The 23970-nt window shown below is 28.7% G+C and overlaps 1 protein-coding gene across 1 annotated transcript; it reads right to left on the bottom strand.

Annotated features, from left to right (window-relative positions):
* Positions 1 to 3191: 3191 nt before the first annotated feature.
* LOC108857772 (protein ECERIFERUM 26-like) lies at positions 3192 to 6280 on the bottom strand. The gene is made up of 2 exons (XM_018631784.2): positions 5641 to 6280; positions 3192 to 4262 (listed from the first exon to the last, which is right to left on the bottom strand). Exons 1-2 carry the CDS (start codon positions 6073 to 6075, stop codon positions 3426 to 3428), a joined length of 1272 nt encoding a protein of 423 aa, XP_018487286.1. The 5' UTR covers positions 6076 to 6280; the 3' UTR covers positions 3192 to 3425.
* Positions 6281 to 23970: the final 17690 nt, after the last annotated feature.

The following is a 23970-nucleotide window of genomic DNA, read 5'->3' as shown; positions in this document are numbered from 1 at the left end:
TATGAAAATCATCTCGAGATGTTGTTAACAAACAAAGATGGACGACTTCCATGTAAGCCGTCTATAAAAATACATTTAAAAGTAAATTGCAAAATTAACCTCTGTATTGACAAGAAGACTTCCATGTAAGTCGTCTACAGCCAGAAGACTTACCCGGAAGTCGTCTGGACGAACATATCTGGCAAAAAAATACTGATTTCATAGTTTCAACTTGTTTTGCGCACATAAGTTTTCTCCAAGCACCCAGAATCTCAAACAAAAGTGACCCACCAAGAATCGTAAGCTTCAACGCCTCATTAAACCATAAAAAATTTAGAATCAAAAACTTGGATTTTTTTGGATGAATATGGAGAGAATGTGAACGTGATGTTTTAGTTCATAATAATTGAGAAATAAGGAGTGTAAATCGATTTGAGATGCATTAAGAGCTTCAAATTGGTTGTTCATGGTGATTGATGTATTGATGGCAGTGGCAATCTTGTAAATACTTGAAGATGATGAGGTTGGGAGAGTAAAAAGGCCATTTTCGAAGAAAAAAAATAATGGCATTTTCGTGAATAGTGTGAACTTGTGGGGTGAATATGACAAAAGAAAAATCCAAAAAACATGGATTAGTTTTAAGGTTGACTTTGAGTTTTGAGTCAAATTTGCAAATAGTTCTAAAATCTATTGTAATTGTAAGAAATATCTATACTATTAAAAGAAAATCATTCTAAAAATTTATTATAAAAAATTTGTTGGACCCATATATAACTATTTTATTATTTTTTATCGTACCTTTAATTAATCTAACCATACATATTTTTAAATAGTTTAAATGAATCCAACTTTTATCCCTCATTTCATGTGATACATTTTTTCTCTAAAATATTTTTATCACCCAACATTATGGTTCTTTTGCAATAATGTTATACACTATATGTTATGCTCAAAAGATATCTAGAATATTTAGACATCAATTGTAAAAATTAGTTAGCCTATATCATACATCATTTATACCATTTCATCTTACATTATATAATTCAATTACTAACTAGATAAAGTTTGATAAAAACACTTTAGTAAACCATGTGTTTAACCAAATTATATATTATGTTAACTTAATTTTTATAAAACGTATTTATAATAACAATTTGTAATTTAAAATAAGTTTAAAATTATTAAAAAACCTAGAAATATTTCTTTATATAACAAAAAGAAAACCCCCTACAAATCTTACCATTAAATTAAAGCAAATATATTCCAAATAAATCTTAAGTCTCACTAATGCAACAAATGTAATTCTTATAAAATATACACAAAATACAATGAGTACGAATAGGTTTGGGCATTTTGGATCTTTGGCTTGGGTCAAATCAGTTTCTTTCGCCTCTGATTTCTTCCGGTCCTAAACATTGGACCTAACTAGGTATTTGAAAAAAAATTGGTTCGGGTTCGGGTTGGTTCCTTTTGGATCCGGATCGGTTTGAGTCCATAATTCAAATATATGTAAAATACATGTAATTTGGGTACGGTTCTGTTCGAGTATTAACCAAAAAGATTCAAAGTATTTGAAAATCCGAAAAAGCAGAAACACGAAAAAATTATCTGAAATCAAACAAAACCCCGAAAATTCAAATTTCCAAAAGACCCAATATTTTACCCAAAATCTTATCCGAGGAACCAAAAATGTCCATAGTTTTCTGAATACCTAAAATCTTATTTATAAGAGTTTAAAATTTTATCCAAAACTGAAACCATGACCGAAAATGTGTACTCGAAACTTAAAAAAATATGTAATACTGAAAATATATTAGAAATACCCAAATATATATAATATACATGAAATATTCTGGTACTTTGGATACCCAAACTCAAACAGACCCGCATGTCTAAAAAAAATCCAATAGGTATTTTTTCATGATCCCGTACCCTAACATATTTTTTCATGTCGGTTTTAGTTCGGTTTCTAGATTCGAGTAACTACGCATGCCTAAAAGCGTTTACATCAAAGTATACATACAAATCTTAAATAAACTAATTCATAAATTATGCCATTTTAAATTAATTTCTTATCAAATATAATAATACTTTTAACATAATAATATACAAAAGCTCAAAATACCATTGTAATTCATATCCAGTTTTGTTATAGTACAAAAAAAATCCACGCTTTGAAGCGTCTCTCAAATGAGTTTGACCCTTGCCTAATCGAGGTTTATGGATAGTAGAGCAACAATATTGCAGAGATCTAACATGGTATCTCAACAACTAATTTTTTTTTCCCGTCTAAAGTAGATTTAATTAAGGGACAAAAGCCCATAAACATTACAGAACAGGCCCAAAAAGTCTAACCAAATCACATAAAAGGCCAAAGGCCTATCTTCCAGAAAACCCTAATACTAAAACGAAAAAAAGCCAGCTGTGCCGTCACATCTTTTTCGCTTTCAGCCACCACCGTGGAAACACCCAACGATTCACCAGTACACACCACCGGAATCCGTGAACTCCACACCAACTTTACCGCAAACACCTTCATCACCTGCGTTTCTAGAATACGGAGAGCATCAATCGCCTAAGCGAGGTCTCGTCCGCCACCATTCACCGCGAACACCAAGGAAAAGGCTTTGCACCAAACACCGGAGAGCATCGGTCGTCCTACGCCGAGAGCTCCTCCATCCAAACAAGAGCAACACCGCAAGAAACATATCTAGAAAAAAGGAAAACATCCAAACATATCTCAACAACTAATTAAAAATAGCATAAATATTGTTGAATTTCTAAAAAATATAAGCCCACGGTCCAACAGTCTCCCAAATGAGCTATTATATGATATGCTTGGTCAAACATGGATAAAAAAAAGAAGTCATAATGCTGACGTGGAGGAGGGAAAGACTGAATCGGTTGGAGAGTTTTATACAGTTTCTTTTGTACTTTGTTATCTTTGTGCATTTAGAACTGGATTGAGTAGTGAGATCATGAGATCTTGAGTCGATCCTTTCATGTAGCTTTCGTATTTGAGGAGTTGATCGAAGTGATGCCATATCTTCTTGAGGCTACTTCTATATGTCATTGTTTTCTTGATCAATAATACACTGTAACGAAGAGATCAGCACATAGATGAATCCGTTCACCTTCTCTGGACATAGATGAATCGACAAAATAGGGGAAGAAGAGAGTAGTTGAAAACGTTCTTGAGTTCCTTGATCAAGGAACAAGAAAAGGCAATTGTATTCGTAGAAATTCACGCTTATTCAATAATAGGATACATGATCAAGTTCACTGATACACACACATAGTCAAGCATACATTATAATCAAACTCGCCTTGACTCGACACATAAACTCGCCTTCTTGGCTTTATTGGTGATGCACGACAAATAAAATACGATGATTCAGGCAAACAAACATGACACAACAAAGAAAAGGAAAGAAACAACTCCAAGTTCATTCTCCGTTAATTAACGTCTTGATTAAGCCACACTTCTTAAGTTCCCATTTAACCTTCTCCATCTCATCCTCCGGCAACGTCACCGTCACAACCCTCTCCTCCTCCACAGCCGCCGGCAAAACCACCACCGCTCCCTCATCTCCTATCCCCTGAACATTACAGTACACCGACACCGGCGACGTCTCCTTTATTTTCGCCTCGTAGAAATCAACTTCGCTTAGATCCACAAACGTCAACTTCGCACCATATACAATGAAATCATCGCTCTCTCCAATCTCATCGATCTCGGACCTCTCATCGGTCGCTTTTCCAATAGATTTAACAATCTCCTCCAACTTCGCTTCCGCCACTGAAAAATCAACGTGAACGGAGCTAATCATCTGACTGTTTCTCACCGCTCTTGGTTTCAGTCCGTTCGGATCCGATCTGATGATCGTGATCGTAACCGGCTCTGATCCTCCTCCTCCTCTCGCCTGCGCGATGCATCTCCATATGATCCCACTGAGAATCTCGAATTCATTTCCGTTCGCCCCAAAGTTTGTTTTTATATTCTTGACCGTTACATTGAAGGAGTGTGTTGTCATTTTGCTATCACTCGGAGCGACCCAAAGGTCTCCAACAGGGTCAACCCGTTTGATGGAACCCGGTTCTTTGCCTGTGGGATTCGGGTTTGGTAAACCTCTTTCCGAGTCTGTGGTTTTGGGGCAGTAGACCTCTTCACCAGCTAAGGCCCGAGCCCATAAGTTTAAAAAGTGAGAAACAGATAGTGCATCTCCTATGATATGCGCCCAGCTAAAGCCCAAAGCTAATCCACCGCACTTAAACCGGGTCATCTACAGCAATAAAACCAGACTAAACCGTTATTTTACTTTGCATTGGCGTGTAAATATGTTTCTTTCGTCAATGCAGCTTGTATATGTTTATCTTTTTTTTTGTCAATGCAGCCAGTATATGTTTATCTGATCACTAATAAATAGACCTCTAAACATGTGTTTTATTTAAATTTGAAAGATAATTTTATATAAATATTTTTTTTTAAATCTGAAAGATAGACTCCTTATATTTTATTTTAATTATCATTTTAGGTTTATGCACGCAGATTAATAAAAAATTTAGTTCTGCATATTTTCAAAATAACCATTACACCTAATCATAGTTCAACAAATATAAAAATAGATTGGAGAATATTGTAAATAAATTTTGCACTGAAATTCTAAAATAATACTCCCTCCGTTTTGATTTAATTGTCGTTTTAGGAAAAAAAATTTGTTTCAAAATAATGTCGTTTTATAGTATCAATGCACAATTTATTAAAAATATTCTCCATTTTATTTTTCTATTGGTTGAAATATGGTTATGTGTATAGGTAATTGTGTTTTTATTTTGGAAATATACAAAATCATATGTTTTCTTAATCCGTGTGCATCAACCTAGAACGACAAATAATATGAAACGGAGGGAGTAGTTATTTTGAAACGGAATTCAAACCTACAACGACAACTAAACTGACATGGATGGAGTATTTTATTTAAAACTTCATGTTTTATTTAAATTTAAAACATACTCTTTCAGTCTTTTAGTAGATTGAGTTTTATATTTGTTATATATATTAAGAAAACATTTCAATTTTGTATATTTTCTAAATAAGATCTTTATTTACTATGTAGTTAATCATAATTCAATCAATAAAAAAAGACTGTACGATATAAAGAGTCATATACTATTAAAAGTTAATATATTTCATAATGAAAATTGAAAAGATCACGTAATAAAAATATCTAAAATGTCATCTATTTAAAAATGGAGGGGGTGTGTTTTATTTGAATCTGAAACATGAGTTTTATTTATTTACATAAAAAGTACATTTTGTCACGGATTCCATGCAATTATGCAAATGCCGCTTTTATATCTAGAATTGGTTCTCTCATATGTTTGTCATATCGCAAACGGCCATCCTTTCACGTTTATGTTTGTTATCTTTCTAATCATTAGGTTTGTATTCATTGGGTTTAATGGACCAAAAACCACACTTATCACATATTTACATGCTTTACAACGGTAGTGAAATTTGACAATCGTCAAGGTGTCTCTGATGGAAATCGATCTTGATGATGATACGTCTTTTTGTTTTTGTTTTCTCTATTCATCAATGTTTATATCTTTAGATGTTATTATATGTATTTTACATAAATTAGTAGTGACTACACGTACCTGAATATAGATCAAAGGAGAGTATGCCAACTCCGGTCCAACTGGTTGATGATAAACCAAAGACTCATCAACGGACCTGTCCGATACACGTAGCCACTCCTCCTCTGTGAGATCACACTGACTTTCAACAAAACGCGTGCCACAATCGTTACACTTTATGAACGGGCGTCCCGAGTCGTGCCGGCTTAACCTGCCACTGATCCATGGAATTTGGTTGAATATTGGGAAAAAGGGTCCTTTCACGTGCATCACAGTTAATTCACGTGCCGCCTCGGCCGAGTAAATACAAACCGCCTTTACGTAGTGGAGTTTCATGGCTAGGTCTAAACCGGTACGTTCGTGGGTTGTACCCGTTTCAGTCGGTTGGGTTGAACTCACGGTTGACAACAAGAAGCCATGAACTGGACCGCTTCCCTCTTCTTGAAGTTGAGACATGTGTATGAGAAAAGAGGATGAATGTACGAGAAGTTTTGGTAAAATGATTATGAGTAATCTCTCGCTCTAGACTCTAGCATATATATATAAGTTTATATAGGAAGAATTATGTATTTTCTTACAGATTTTTTTTGCTCTAGTTTCAAAATGCTTTGCGACTGTCTCTCTCCCTTTCATTCTTTTTTTTTTACTTATATGGATTGTGTCTGAGATCTACTCACGTTGTTATGTATAATGTTATAATGATCATATGAAAATATTATAATAGAGACAAAGAATTGCGTCACGATCGAGTAGGTGAATGTGACCCCATTCCTGATGGGTTTTTAATTTATCGAACCACATTCTTAATTGTTTTCCTTAGGAGAAGGCTATATCATTGATATGTGAATTATTTTTGGGCAAGTTAACCCATTGCTGTATTTATCTATAAACAATTTATATATATATTCGATACTGTCGATATATGTATGAGAACTGTATTGGGATAGAGAACATGACCATGTATATGTGCATAGCTGGATGCCAGCTCGTCGATTGGATATGTAAAACGGCCTTTTAATTATAGGATGTGATCGAAGCATGTGAGATGTACCAAAGGTACTAATAGAGTAAGAGAATTAACTAAGGATTAAAGCCGACCAGCTATATTTAGTAATGACTTGAGTTTGATTGGATTTGACTTTATAAATCAATGATTGGAAGATTTAGGTTTACCAGTTTAGGTGTTTAAATACGGGCACAGTATTGTATTTATCATCAACTTTTTTAGTTTAATACACGGGGTGATATGACTTTGGTATCCGAATGTGCTAAAACAAAATTCGACTACTATCTAATATGCATTCACCGGGAGGGAAAGGGGTGGGGTGGCGGGCGCTGAAGACATCCAAAGAAGTTGTCTTTTTCACCCACTAATCAACGGTGACTGGAATTCAAATCTAGATAGTGGAACTCATAACCGTAAATCATTTATCACCAGACACAAGAACTGGTTGGTTAGTATAAGTTATCCTATTCGATCAAAAACTCAAGTTTTTTAATCAAATAATTTTGAATAAATATAAAATGTTAAAACATAAATACTATACAGTTAGTGGTTAAAATAATCAACAAACGATGTATATATATTATATAATACATTCTCCATAATTTTTTGATTTATAATCTCTAATATATCCTATTATAATTTTTTTTTACAATATGAATTCTTTCATATCTTCGGTAGTTATTTAATAGAATTCTTTAAAATACTAAAAGAAGGCTCGACGTTTAATGATATCTGTAGAGAAATTATATTTTTATTAGTTGTTGATATATTAATAATTATATTATAGATTACATCAACTATATCCCAAAATTTAACCCAAGTTTAATAATTTATTAGGTGTTTTGCTCATACTTGCGGACATAATAATTTTACAAAAAACTGTAAATAGATATATTTTTAATTAAAAAATCACTAAATTAAAGTATTTTTATGTTTTTGAAATATTATACAATAAATTTTCTTATTTTAATGAAATATATTTTATTATGTTAAATAAACTTTAAAATATTCATATATAAATAAAACTATATAAAGGGATTTATATTTATTTTTAAAATATTATGATGTGAAATAATTTTGGATAACATAATGTGAAATAGTTTTAGTTAATGATGATTATCAAATTGATAAATTCCTTTTTAATGTATGGATACCTATATATAAATAAATCTAATCTCATCTATATTATTAAAGTTGAAGTACAAAATCATAGTGTTTGGAGACATGAATTGCAATTTAAAAAGGAGGTTTGTTTGGAAACATGGATAACAATATTAAATGAGAATTATTTGGAAACATGGATAGCAGTATATTTACTTTCTTTTATTTACACATTTACTCATTGCATTTATAAAAAATTAGGTATTTCCTTTTTGTAATTTTTTATTTACAGATTTTACCACTACATTTAAAATCAATTTAAATTAATTAATTATAATTTCAAACTTATCTAAACAAATTGATGTATCCATATATTGATCATTATTAATATGTAAAATTACTATTAAAAATATTTCACTTATTTTAGCCGAACACATAAATATATATATATATATATATATATTTTAATTTTTTTACAAAATCAGTTAGGCATAAACATTCGGATACCCATTTAGTTACGAGTCGTTTCTTTCGGGTATAGATTTTTTGGGTTTTGAAATTTCTTTTTAGTACTTCCTTTTGTGTTTTTTTTTATTCATAGATTCTACCACTGCATTTAAAATCAATTTAAATTAATTAATTAAAATTTCAAAAATTATCTAAACAAATCGATATTCATATATTGATCATTATTAATATTGTAAAAATTTTAGTAAATAAAAAATTTCTATTTAACTTCATTTAGCCAAACACATAAAAATATTTTCTATTTGTTTACAAAATCAGTTAGGCATATACATTCATGTATCCATTTAGGTACGGATCGTTTCTTTCGGGTATATATTTTTGGGGTTTTGATATTTCTTTTTAGGTACTTCCTTTTTGTAATTTTTTATTTACAGATTCTACAACTGCATTTCAAATCAATTTAAATTCATTAATTACAATTCCAAAACTTATTGAAACAAATCGATATTCATATATTGATCATTATTAATATTTTACAAATATTACTGAATAAAATTTTATATTTCACTTAATTTAGCCAAACACATAAAATATTTTTATTTGTTTACGGAATCCGTTAGAAATAAATATTTGGGTACCTATTTAGGTACTGGTCAACTTTTTCGGGTATAGATTTTTTTGGTTTTGATATTAGGCCATGTTTGGATATAAATTTATGTGTGAGTTTCAAATTGAATCCCCCGGGTCTGTATGAATTTTGTTCTGATGTATAGGAAACTAAAAATATTCAAATAACGAAAGTATTTGAAAATGATTTATATTTGAACAAAAAAATAATGGCTGCACATAACAAAAAATCAATATAAAAGTACTGTACATTTGCATTCAAAATCATTTTTTTAACAACAAACTACACAAATATGTTTGTTTGTATAAAAAATTAAATTACAATGTAAATATTTAATTAATATAGAAATATGTCACATTTTTTAAACAAAATATCAATATAAAAGTATTATACATTTGCGTTCTAAAATTATTTATTTTAACAACAAGCCAAATAAATATATTTATTAGAGAGAGAATAAAACAAAGCCAAAAAACACATAGTTTACCAGAGAGACTTCATATGTCGAACTTATTATAAAGAAGATTTTACTAAGATAAATACATTCAATAATTACAAACAAATAATATATTTCATAAAAGTGAAAATAATACCCGTCCTTTCAAGGACGGGTCAAAATCAAGTTATGTATTAAGGTAATAAAGACTTTAAACACTATAAATTTTAGCGTGAATGCGAAAAAATCAATTCGCAAATGAGTGACTTTGATTATACTATGAAATTTATCTTAACAGATAAATGATTCATTATATCATATATGACATATTTATTGAAATAGAGTCGGTTTAATATTACTAAACCAAATATAATATAACCATATTTATAAATTATTTTTATGTTTTTTGAAATATTTAATAATTAATTAAGTTTTTTAAAAAATTAATACAATCATTTTTTATTTTAATAAAAAAATATTTTCATAAAAAATTAAACTTGAAAAATTCATGTATACATACAACTATATACATGGACTTATATTTATTTTTAGAAAGTTATGATGTAAAATACTTTTGGATAACATAATATATATATATATTTTTTTAGATAATGATAATTATCAAATAAAAGAAATACTTTTTAATTTATAGGTAATTATATATTAACAAATCTAATTATTTATTAAGGATAATAAAGACTTTAAACGCTCTAACTTTTAAAGTGAAAGCGAAAAAAATCGCTTCACAATTGAGTGACTTTGATTTTCCTAAGAAATAGATCTTAAATTATAGATTATTCATTCTATCTAATGTGATATAGATATCAAAATAAAGTCGGTTTACTATTACTTAAGTTAATATAATATAAAAAAATATATATAATAATTAATAATTAATAAGGTAAATTAATATAAACATAATTATGATATTATCTTTAGAATTTTTATTATTTTCAAGACAATGATAAACTATCAGATAAATTACTAAAATTATTTATTAAAAATTAATAATTGAGCATGAAATATGATTAAACCTAAAATTATGTAAAACGTGCTAAATCAGAAAATTTACTTCTCAAATAATAATATAGATAGATCGTGAGTTGAAAGACTGTTTAAATTATAAGAGTTGGAGTTGGTGAAATATGAAAGTGCATGTATATTTATTTTTGATTCAATTAATCAAAAACAATTAGTTTTTTATTCGAAAAGGCTAATACTATATTTAGGAGGGGGGGGGGGGTATTGGTACTTGAATCTGTGTATAATTTGTAAATTTTAAAATTTTGATAGATTTTAAAAGTTTTGTGGATTATGACAATATATATATGTTGACTTATAAAATTCGATCATGAATTTTTTTAGATTGCTAAAGATTTTCATGAATTTGTATTTTCCTTTTTTTCGTCTGTATTTCCTTTTTATCAATCCTTTTGTAAAGTAAATATATGATTATATTTTGTAAAAATTTTCCAGAAATCTTTTCTTCCAATATAGCATGATATTTATCTATTTTTCGCAAAACATGTTTTTTTGTTAAAAGTAATACAATAAGGATACATATAAAATTATGTTAATATGAGAATATGAATATTTTATCAACAACTTTAACTAAATTATGTTTGTTTAAAAAATCATATGTTATTTTAATTTTATTTATTGATAAAAACAATAAAATATAATTAATACATTAAAAGTAAGTATATAAATCTAATCGATTATAATTTTAATTGAATGTGCAATAGATATTTGGTTGTTTCCAGATTTTTTATCACATGGATACACATGATATTTTGAAAGTTTTTTACTATGAGTAAAAGTGTAGAGAATTCTTCTCTCAATAACACTAAATATAGTTAGAATTAAAATATTAATAATAACAAATTGTTTTGAATAAAAGGCATTTGAATGAATTTGAAAATTCTTAAACTAATAACAAGAGAGTTTACTAAGATTTTTAAACTTCATAAACCAGTAACAAAATATTCTTGAAATTTTCAAAGTTAATAACAATTTCCTTAACAATAACCTTCCCCTTAGGGGATTTGTTTGTTTTATATAAGTTGATTTAGACTTTTAAAAATTTACTAGATTTTGACCCGCCCTTAAAAAGGGCGGGTATATTTTTGTTGGAAAAATTATTTATGTAATAAAATTATGATTTTTGATAAATTATATATTTTAAAATTTTATGACTTATTTTTTATTTTAAATATGACTAAATTTTTGAAGACTCTAGATAATTCTAATCTGTAATATGATTTTATTTATTGAACCCGAAGTTCAACTTATTTTACACTGATTTTTTAATTTAAATAAAATAGTTTATATCTTCAACCCTCTCTGTATTGAAAAAAATTATTTGTGTGTTTCAAAATATTTTCTATAATTTATTAAATTTAGTTTATGTGATTTACTTTTTATTTTCAATGAAACTATTTTTTAAGAAGTTGAGATAATTCAGACCCGTATTATGATTTTATTGATTTAATCATTTGTTATTGCAACTTGATTTTATTTTGAGGTTCCATTTAATAAATGCTTTCAAATAATTAATAACGTGAAAGATTTTCTAGAAAGATATGACGTAATATTTAAGAAACAAAATTTTAAAAATGGTAAGAACTGAATTATTAAATACTATTTAATGTAATTGCAAAATAATGACTTTTTATTGGTTGCAAATACTGACGGCAAAAAGGTACATACAATATTTGTAATTAATTGAAAAAAAGTTAGGACCATATTCATAAGAAGTATTATTCTTTAATAGTATAAATATTCAGGTCTAACTGATTTTATAAATTGATAAAAAGACTGTTTATTTAGTAAAATAATTATATTAAATGAAAAATTAAGTGACAATAAATGTAACACATTTCTATTTTTATTTAAGTATTATTTTATTCATAAAAACATGGCTTTGAATAATGTTTTTGATTACGCTATTTTCCACCGGTTTAAACTAAAATATTTTATTTATTGAACCCGAAGTTAAACTTATTTTACACTGATTTTTTTAATTTAAATAAAATATTTTATATCTTCAACACTCTATGTTTGAAAAAATTATTTGTGTGTTTCAAAACATTTTCTATAATTTTATCAAATTTAGTTTATGTGTTTTAGTTTTTATTTTAAATTTAACTATTTTAAGAAGTTGAGATAATCTAGACCCGTATTATGATTTTGTTGATTTAATCATTTGTTATTTCAACTTGATTTTATTTTGAGGTTTCATTTAATAAATGCTTTCAAATAATTAATAACGTGAAATATTTTTGGAAAGATATGGCGTAAATATTTAAGAAACAAAATTTTTAAAAATGGTAAGAACTGAATTATTACATACTCTTGAATGTAATTGCAAAATAATGATTTTTTATTGGTTGCAAATACTGCCGGCGAAAAGGTACATACAATATTTGTAATTAATTGGAAAAGTCAGGACCATATTCATAAAAAGTATTATGCTTTAATAGTATAGATGTTCATGTCTAACTGATTTTATAAACTGATAAAAGACTGTTTATTTAGTAAAATAATTATATTAAATGAAAAGTTAAGTGACAATAAATGTAACACAATTTTATTTTTTATTTAAGTTATTATTTTATTCATAAAAACATGGTTTTGAATAATATTTTTGATTACGTAATTTTTCACCGTTGAAACTAAAATCATTTTTTTTACTAAATCGAACATTTAACCATATATAAAACTTAGTTATTTAAATTTTTGATTTTATAATTGGCACAAAATCTATATTGATTAACTAATAAATAAAAATCTTCATTATTATTATTAAGGTAATATAATTAATGATGTGTATAACGTTAAGGTAATATAATTAATAAAATTATTAAACTAATGAAATATGGAAATGCAATTAATGTAATACTACTATTCATGTTTCCAAACAACTTTCATTTAGAATACTATACTTGTTTCCAAACATCTCCAAAATGTACTTCAACTTTAATAATATAGATTACATACTTAGACGACCCTTTAGAGCAGCTCCAACAGCGTATTTTAAAAAGAATTTTATAATTAAAAAGTAAAAATATATAAAATTGGAGAGATAATACCAAAAATTCCTAACTGCAGGATTTTAAGAACCGAAATGACAATTCTAAATAACACATGCCAGACTAATAGTGTTTTTAATTGGTTTTACATAATTAAAGTATAACAAAATCATTATACTAGTGTTATATCTAATCAATTAAAACATAAGTACAAATATGAACTAACATTCTTTTCAACAAATTTTACATTAGTTATATTACCTTAAAATACATTACTTCATTGATTATATTACCTTAATAATAGTAATAATTCATTTAATTTAACAACTCCATTAATTATATTTACCTGAACAATACATTACATCATTAATAATATTATCATAATAATAATAGTTTACATTTTTATTTTTATAATAAACATTAACTTTGTACTAATTATAAAAAAATCAAAATGGAAAATAACTAGGTTTTGCATATTGTTAAAAGTTCGATTTAGTCTGTTTTACTAAAAAAAAAAATTTAGTTTCAATAGGTGAAAAATATGTAGTCAAACATATATTTCAAAATCATAGTTTATATAAACTAGATAATAACTTAAATCGAATAATGAAAATATATTAAATTTATTATTACTTAATTTTTTCTCCATATAACTATCTTACTATATAAAATAAAATAAAAAACTCTTCCTGTTTCACTTAATTTAGCTAAACACATAGAAATCATTTTTTTATTTGTTTACAAAATAAGTTAGGCATGGATATTTGGGTATCCATCCAGGTACTGCTTGGATATTATAAATTGATATATGGGTTTTGAGTTGGATTCTCTTAAGTCGGATGAATTTGGTTCTGGTGTATTAAAACCTTAAATATCTAAATAACTAATGGATCTGAACGAATTTGAATATTTGTACCAAAAATAATTATCTTATCCAATTCGGTATGCATCTTTTGAATACAATTAATTATATATTGATACTTCTAAAATCTATAACATTAATTATGAAAAACAAATATCAATGTATTAAAACGTAAAAACTAATATCCGCCTGGACACGTGGATCGAACTTTAGTTTTTTGTTTTAAAACCTCAGTAGACAGTAAGGTTGCAGCCGTCAATGTTGCTCTCGGAAGAAAAAACTCTGGAAAAGAAATCTGGTTTTCTGTCAGAGTCAGAACATTAAAGAAAAAGAAAATATCAACACCGGTTTTATCCATTATTTATTTAAGCAATTAAATAAAGCAACCCAAAGCCAAACAAGTGTTAAGTGTCCCACTACACCAGTGACCACCATAAGTGAGTCACGGTTATATGACTTCAACATTTACTACGGTTCCACCAATAATTGCATGCTATCTCCTTCAATTGTTTTTTATAATTTCATCTACCAATAGTAAACTGGAAAAGGAAATGAGTCTTAACGAGTTCGAAACTAGCAGTGTGACTATATGTCTTTACCTCTTGATAAAACTTACTAATCAGGAATCCATAACCCAATATTTGCAAGATTGAAGAAGTAGTAAACCCTCAAGAGTAGGGATGGGCACTCAGTTATTCGGTTCGGTTCGAATCCGTTCTTACGGTTCTCGGGTCTTTTGGTTCTTGAAGTTTGGTGACCATTAAGAAACTGTAAAAATTTTGGGTCTAATGGGTCGGTTCTTTCGGTTTTTAATTCTTTCGATTCTTAAAATTTGGTAGCCATATTAGAACCGGAAAAAAATTCCAATCAACTGAAAGTTCGGTTTTAAATGGTTACTTTATAACCATATTGCCCAAAGATTTAATTAAGTTCGATTCTCCAGTGAGACTGGTTTAGTTTAACAAAAATTTAAAAGATTCAATTTTGGAAGTGGAAGAGATGTTTTCTGCAAATCTAAACTGTCAATAGAAAAAAATTAGATTTTAGGAAGTATATAAACTGCTGATCAATAAAAAAAGGTAAGTATATAAAGTATAAATTAAAAGATACATATATAAGGTAAGTGTATAAAGAGTTTTTCATCCGGTTCTATATGTGTATTATTCGGTTCTCGGTTCGGTACGGGTTCGGTTCCGATTCTTCGAGTATAAAATTTTAATACTCAATTGGGTAATTCATAAATTCGGTTCGGTTTGGGTTTTTTGGTCCATTCGGTTCAGTACTTCGGTTCATGTTTTTTTGCCCTCCCTTATTCAAGAGGTCTTCTTTTTATACCTCCTTTATCAATAGATCTTCCGTAATGTGAAGCCGACTTTAGATTACGGGAGATACAGGTAGGCCTGGGCACGAATCAGATATCCGGGTTTTTGAATGTATTTGTGATTTGCTTCGAATGTTACGGATATCTAATTTTCCGATTTGCTTTGATTCGGAAAAATACGGATATTCAGAAAAACGGATATCCGGAAAATAAATAGATATTTGCGGGATACTTACGGATATCTCATTTGTTTTGATTAATACAAATAATCTTAAAAATTTGATACAAATTTTTTTTGGAAAATATTTTTTTTTGCATGATATAAAAGATAAAAATTAAAAGAGATAGTGAATCTACATATTTTGTAAAATCTTAAACTTAATTAACAATTATAATAACACAAAACTTAAGAAAAAAAATTATAATTGTCATAAATGTTTTTTTCCTTTTATGTAATACTTTTATATAAGTAATAATGTGAATAGAATCGGTCAAATCATATGTTTAGAATAATAATTTTATACATTTAAAATTTAAATCTCTATAATATTATTTGAGAAGTCAGTTTCATACGTGTCGCACTCACGTTAATTTTGACGGTGGTTGATTACGATCACACCCTTAATGAATTAAAAATATTACATTTAAATAATATTATTGTTTTTTATTTAATTTCCTTTTTAAAAATTTCCATATAACATATATACTAAAAAAAGGAAACAGTTATAAATTTTAAAAATCGAATTTAAAAAAGAAAATATATGTATATATAATATGATTTAATTAAAAAGGAAATTTCACAAGATAGTAATATTCTATTTTTAAAATATTTTTTAAATAACATACAATATACTTTTGAATTAATAAAATACTTTATTTTATATATTGTTTCTTAGATGAAAATATATATATTTGTATGTAATGTGATTTCATAAAAATAAATTTCAGAAAGATAATGGATATTAGAAAATAAATATTATTTATTTTAAAACATAATTTTAAATAATAAAAAAATATATTTTCAAAGTAATAGAAATATTTTGATATATGATAAATCTATCTAATTTCTTAGATGATTACATAAAATAATTAAGTAACATAAACTGATATATATTTTAACAATAAACATCTTTTGATCAAATAATAATAAAATATTTTAAATAACATAAAACTATATACTTTAACGAGTTAGATATATTATATTTTCATTATTACAATTATATGGTTTGCTAATACTAAATTTGCTTTTAAATCTTATGTTTTTATGTTTGTGGAGTTTAATATAACCATAATTAAAATACCAAAGTAAATATGAATTCTTATTTTTAGATTATTTTAAATAAATTTTGGTTTACCTTTCAATAAATCTAAGACATAAAATACTTAGAAATTATAAAATATTTTAATTATTGTAAATATTGATATGTGTTCATGAGCTTCTAAAATGTATCAGTTTCTTATGTTTGTAACTTTCTATTGTCCATATTTTCTTTTCTAATATATATATTTAAAAAGTGAACATATAATTTGATAGATATTATGATCATACATGCACATGTAAACGATAAATAAAATTAATCTGATTCAACTTAATTATATATATATATATATATATATATATATTAATTATCAATTGGATTTTTGCTAAACGAAGTCTGGATACTTAGATTTAATAGTCCGACCATGTAAACTATAAAAAAATAAAAACAATTATATTTCAGTTTGAATTTGAAAAAATATATGTAACTCAATGAGTGTCTCGACTAATCAATCTTATATCTAAAATAATAGATTATATTAAAATTAAGGAAGACAACAAGCAACCTAAATGCAAATAAAAAATTAATCAAAAACTATAATATATTTAGAATAAAAATATTAAAGTTGAATTCAGAGAAATAAATGCAATCCAATATACCTAAATGATAACTAAATCGACTAGATATAACATGTCTAATTAAAGTAATGGAATATTATTAATATAAAATATGCATAAAAATCATAAATTAATTAAAGTATATAGCAATCAATTATTATAGTATATTTATTTTATAAATATTTATACCCGTGCATGAGCACGGGAAAATCACCTAGTATAATCAAAATATACATGTATTTATATATTGACGGATCGGATCGGATATTCGCTTCCCAAAATTTTAATATTTGTGATTTTCTTCGATATTAACGGATATTGAATTTTAGTATTTGCTTTGCTTCGAAAGCTTACGGATATTCGGAATTTTCGGATCGAATAGCAACGGATAACGAATCGAATCAAATTTCACGGATAAAATGCCCACCCCTAGATACAGGAGCCAATTTTATATTTTCTTGTGACATTCTAAAGTTATGTGAAGCCAACTTTATATTTTCTTGTCCTCTTTTGTAGCGGATCCATACATATAAAAGCACTCTTTGCAAGTGTCACCAGCATCTAGGACTTGAGATCCAATCCGATGTCCCTCAAGCATCTATATTCTTAAACGGTTGACCTAACCATACTAGATATGACCGCTTATATATTTTCTCTGCATAGATAATCACATATCATCCGAACATATATATGAACATTTTAATTCCAGTTTACGAAACCAGATGACTAGAACAACACACAGTAAGCACCAAGAATGATGATTTGCTTTTACCAAAAAAAAAAAAGAATGATGATTTGCAACTGCTGGGATGATAATATTAATGGAATTACATATTAGCAATCGCTTGTGACTTGTGAACTTCTTTAAATTAGGTTGGTCCAATATCCAGTGACAACTCGACTGCAAGTGCAATGTATGTTTCAAGTTTCAACTACTTTTCACGTTCGGTAGGTTTGTGTGTTGCGGTTCATATTGATTTTCGTCCAACATCTATTAAACAGAATGTTTGGTAGTGTAAGTTAACAGTCTAATAAAAAGTAAGAGATTGCTCTAGAAAAATGGGTATATGGATGGTCTTAGATTTATTTTACTAAAAGAAAATCACTAAACCAGTGTTGCTAAATAACAATTACAAACCAATTTAATGTGCTTTTGCCAATGCGGAACATGGACGTTCTTTAAGAGCATCTCCAATGACATATTATTTTTTACTCTATAATTTACACGAAAATAAAGTAATTTTATTATAAAGTAACTTTTGTTCCAATGATAAACTCTATAATAGAGTTACTGTATTATAGAGTGAAATATAGAGGGATTTCACATTTTCACTCCAAATATAGAGTAAAAAAGTGAAATCCTTCTATTTTCTTCTCTATAATAGAGTAAATCTATTATAGAATAAATCATTAGAGCAAAACTTACTTTATAATAGAGTTACTCTATTTTTATGTAAATTATAGAGAAAAAAATAATGTGTCATTGGAGATACTCTTAACATAAGCAAATAGCTCAAACATGATTAATTAAGAATTATTTAAAATAAAAATAATAATTAGGATCTAAAGATTTAAATGTTTAGATATATTTACAAATTTTAAAATTATAATGTCAAGAAAACGTTGACATATATAACTGGAGTTATTAACTTTGAAATTTACATGATTATTTTGTTAAATATATATCGTTAATATCTTTCGGACAAGGTTCAGAAATTGCACTGTTTCAGAATAAGCTGTGACTACTAAGAACAGCTCAATTATGCATGAATATCTAGTGTTTTAAAAGATTAAAATAATGAAAGACATGAAAAATAACAGAGATAAGTTTTCATTTTAAAACTTCAGATATCATTCAAGACTTCTAATAACACATGTCACTCAATTGTTGAATCAATTATACTGATAACTATAATCTTAACTATATTTTATTTTTTAGAAATTCATTAGGTTCTCAGTGATAAGCCTGCTCTAAGAACAAGTTAGATAAATTCAGAATTTGATTACACTATTGAAACTAGTAAACGATTTCTTTGTGTATTCGATTGAATTATAAGAATAATTTTCTTATATTATCTCAAAGAAAACTCACTAAAAAAACTCAGGTTCTCTTAATCTCAAACACACTTGATCCAATCATAATTCGATGGATCTATATATAGCTAACAAGTAAATCCTAACCCTACTAATAAATATTTGATGTTGTAGGTAATTCCTAAAACATTCTTATCTCGAACCACAATTAGATTAGGATACTTTTTATCTTGCTCCGCAAGTCTTCTAAGTTTTTTTTTAAAATCATTTTCAAACTTATTCCAACATTCATTCCGTTAAACTTGAAATTGATTTCTGCTGAATCTTGAACACCAATAAACTCTTTTATTTCTTGAAACTTCATTCTCACAGGTCCCTTCGTTAGTATATATGCCTTATACTTTTCTTCAGAAACGTGTTCGACATCCACCTGTCCATTCTCAATACATTCTTAAATGAAATGATATCTCTTGTGTATGTGCTTACTTCGTCCATGAAAGACCGGGTTCTTAGTAAGTGATATTGCAGATTTGTTGTCTACTCAGATGATTACTCTCTCACATTCCACGCCGGTAACTTCACTTAGGAGTTCTTGAATTTGATTACACTATTGAAACTAGTAAACAATTGAATTATAAGAATAATTCTCTTATATTATCCCAAGGAAAACTCACTCAGAAACCTCAAGTTCTCTTAATCTCACACACACTTGATCCAATCATAACTCGATGGATCTATTTATATAGCTAACAAGTAAATCCTAACCCTACTAGTAAATATTTAATGTTGTAGATAACTCCTAAAACATTCTTATCTCGAACCACAATTAGATTAGGATACCTTTTAGCTTGCTCCGCAAGTTTTCAATTTTTTTAATCATATTCAAGCTTATTCCAACATTCACCCTGTTAAACTTGAAGTTGATTTCTGCTGAATCTTAAACACCAATAAACTCTCTTATCTCTTGAAACTTCATTCTCACAAGTCCCTTCGTTAGTATATATGCCTTATATTTGTCTTCAGAAACGTGTTCAACATCCACCTGTACATTCTCAATACATTCTTATATGAAATGATATCTCTTGTGTATGTGCTTACTTCGTCCATGAAAGACCGGCTTCTTAGTAAGTGATATTGCAGATTTGTTGTCTACTCGGATAATTACTCTCTCACATTCCACGCCGGTAACTTCACTTAGGAGTTCTTGAAGCCCCATTGCTTGCTTTGTGGCTTCAGTGGCTGCCATTAACTCAGCTTTGCAGCATAACAGTGCCACACTTTTTTGTTTCTGTGAACTCCATGTGATCGGACTCTCTCCAAAATAGAATATGTATCCTGGTATGATTCTCACGTCGTCAATGTCTACATTAAGTCTATAGGTTAGTCTGTAGGAAAGAGTCCCACACAAATACCTTAAAACATGCTTCAACCCTGCATCATGCGACTCCTTAGGATCGAGCATGTACCTACTCAACACTCCAATGCTGTAATAGAGATCGAGTCTTAAGTGAATTAGGTAACGCAGACACCCAATACTCTTATATACTTCTTCTCATCGATTGATTTCTCTTCTACCGCCTTCGAGAGCTTCAAGCTTCCATCCATTAGCACATAAGCAGAGTTACAGATGTCCATACATGTCTCGACCAAAATCTTCTACGCATACCTCTCCTATCTCAGTGTGATATCATCGCTATTTGAAGCACCTCGATACCCAAGAAGTACGTTAATCTTCCCAAATTACTCATCTCATACTTGGCTAACATCTCTTCTTTAAATTCAAATATCATCGACAAGTCTGAGCCCGTCACCAGCAGATCATCCACATACACTGCCACAACAAGAAGGTGACCATTCATATTTTTTATACAATGAAGGTTCTTTGGAGCATCTCGTGAATTTTAACTCTTTGAGAATCTGATTTAGCTTATAGTTCCAAGGTCTAAGAGCTTGCTTTAAATCATAGAGATCATTTGACAACTTGTACACCTTTTCTTCACTTCCCTTAACCTCAAAGTCTTCAGGTTGAGAGACGTAAACATCCTCCTTTAGATCACCGTGGAGGAATGATGTCTTTATGTCTAGGTGATGCACTTCCCGACCATGATAAGCAGCTAAAGCGATGAAAAGTATGATCATCTTGATACTAGTCACCGGAGCAAACACCTCGTCATAATCTATCCCGTGTTTTTGCATGTAACCCTTTGCTATGAGCCTCGCTTTGTATTTGTTCACACTTCCATCTGGATTTCGTTTGATCTTAAATACCCATTTAAGTCTAATGGGTTTAACTCCTACCGGTAAGTCAACTAGGATCCAGGTTTGGTTCTTCTCAATCGCAGTAATCTCATCCTCACAGGCCGTTAACCACAACTTATTCTTTTTGCTTCGTTGAAATCCCTCGGTTCATCGTTGATCGCCATAAGAATCCACTCGCACTTTTCTTCAGCTAGAATGATATAATCAGATAAAGACTATGGCGTTGTTTTTAGTCTAGTTGAACATCTTAGCTGTGGTTTCTACTACTGCTCTTCTTCATTGTCTGAGATCTCTATCACATCACAATTAGTGTCGCCTTGATCAGTCGTTTTTTCTGCTCTCGTGTCTCCCTCAGATCCACCTGCCCCACCGCTGCTTGTCGATGAGATTTCGCAGTGACAAAAGCTTTCCGAGCCATCACCTTAAGCAGACCCAGATTCGCAGCTAATCACCAACCCTAACACACAGATCTACAAAAATATACTTAAACTAAGAAAATTTGATCGGCGGTGGCTCTAACGGAGCCACCACGCGCCGGTCACTGGAATGTGAAGAGATGAGGCTGAAAGGAGAGGAGCAGGGAATGAGAGAGAGTTTTTTTTTCTTCTGCTTTTTAGTACGCACTATTGTCTATAATTCTTTTTTGTAACTAAAAGGGTTAAACCCGGGTCTATTAAAGACACAGACCACCCCCGAATGGAAGGTGTAACCCACAGATAGACTCTCTCCCGGATATTCAAATGGACCCTAAAGCATGGACTCATATCCGTGTGGTGAACAGATGCATCGTGAAGTAGTTCCCTCCGGCAGGGTTCGAAATCACTACCTGGGTACAGGCAGGAGCCCGGTCCTTACCATTGGGCCACGATGATCCGGTCCTCTATTGTCTATAGTTTATACTCTCATAGTTACTTTTGTTTATTTTATTTTTTGCTCATCTCTATTTCTTTTTTAGAGTATAGTCAAAAGTTGTTGTAAGTGCTGTCTAAAATCTATTTATTTATACAACACTAAATTCACAATAATCAAGAATTAATTTTTTTTTCTTAATTATAGCTTTTGAAATATTTTACAGTTGTACAAGTGTTTTGTAAAATAAAATGTATGTTTTTTCATAAAATTCTACCGTAATAAAATCTAAAACCGAAAAAAAAAATCTACAAATATTTTTCTATAACAATTTTTTAAAACTATAGTCATTGCCAATCGAACGTGTCTACTAAACTGTTGGTTGGTGGTAAGTGTACATATGCATCTTCCCTTCCCTTGCCTTTACTGTTTGTGGCTTTGCATTATTTTATATTAAATTTTATTATCATTGCTACGTGGTTTTTGAGTGTTTTCCCTTATTCATTGCTTTCAAGTCTTAAAACAAATAAATTTGACGAAGATACATATAGGGTAAGGCATCAGTTCTGAATCCTTAATTACAATGTCAGTACACAACAAAAAGGTGTTTTTGTTTGGATTGGTCTAAATGACTATGTGACTGACTGCATGTATATGATTGAAACCCACTCAAGAATGTTTCAATTATTTTAGTCTTATACGATGGAATGATGATTTAGGTCTATGACGAGCGTTTGTGGATTGCATTGGTGTTTAGGCCTTCAATGCAGAGTGGAGCAAAGGTGGGTCATACACCCAGGTGGAGCCTCCACTTTACAAATTGCCATTCAACAAAAGAATAAAAGTAGTGTATGATCTGCTGTAACAGTAATAATAAAATATGTTGATCCACTAGCGGTTCAGTCTATAACGCAAATGTATTGATCTGCTTGTAACAATAGAAACACTTCGGTTCCGAATGGGAAAAGCTTATCAAGTGTTGCGGATCTAGCGGATCTAGCAGATTGAGTGGAACAAGAGTGGATCTAGCAGATCTAGCGGATCTAGCAGATTGAGTGGAACAAGAGTGGATCTAGCGGATCTAGCGGTACAAGAGTGGATCAAGCAGATCTAGTGGTTAAAAAAATGGTATAAATGGTAAAAGTGGATAAAAAATGGTTCAAAATACTGTACAAATTTAAAATATATAAAATATTATGTTATTAATTATTTTATAATTAAAATTAAATTAATCATATATAAATATAATAAATATAATTTATTATAATTTATATACATATTATTATATTTATGTTTATTTAATTTTAATTATAAATTTTATAATTTAATCATATTATTTAGTTTTAATGTACTACACATTTGAATAAATATATAATTTTTTATATAATATTTTAAGATATTCAGTTTTTCATAATTAAATTAGTTATTTAAAATATAGTTTATAAGTGCAATAATATAATATTTATAATGCATAAATATT

This window comes from Raphanus sativus, chromosome 5, assembly GCF_000801105.2.
Source record: "Raphanus sativus cultivar WK10039 chromosome 5, ASM80110v3, whole genome shotgun sequence".
Taxonomy (NCBI): Eukaryota; Viridiplantae; Streptophyta; class Magnoliopsida; order Brassicales; family Brassicaceae; genus Raphanus; species Raphanus sativus.
This window is presented reverse-complemented; position numbering and strand designations above follow the sequence as displayed.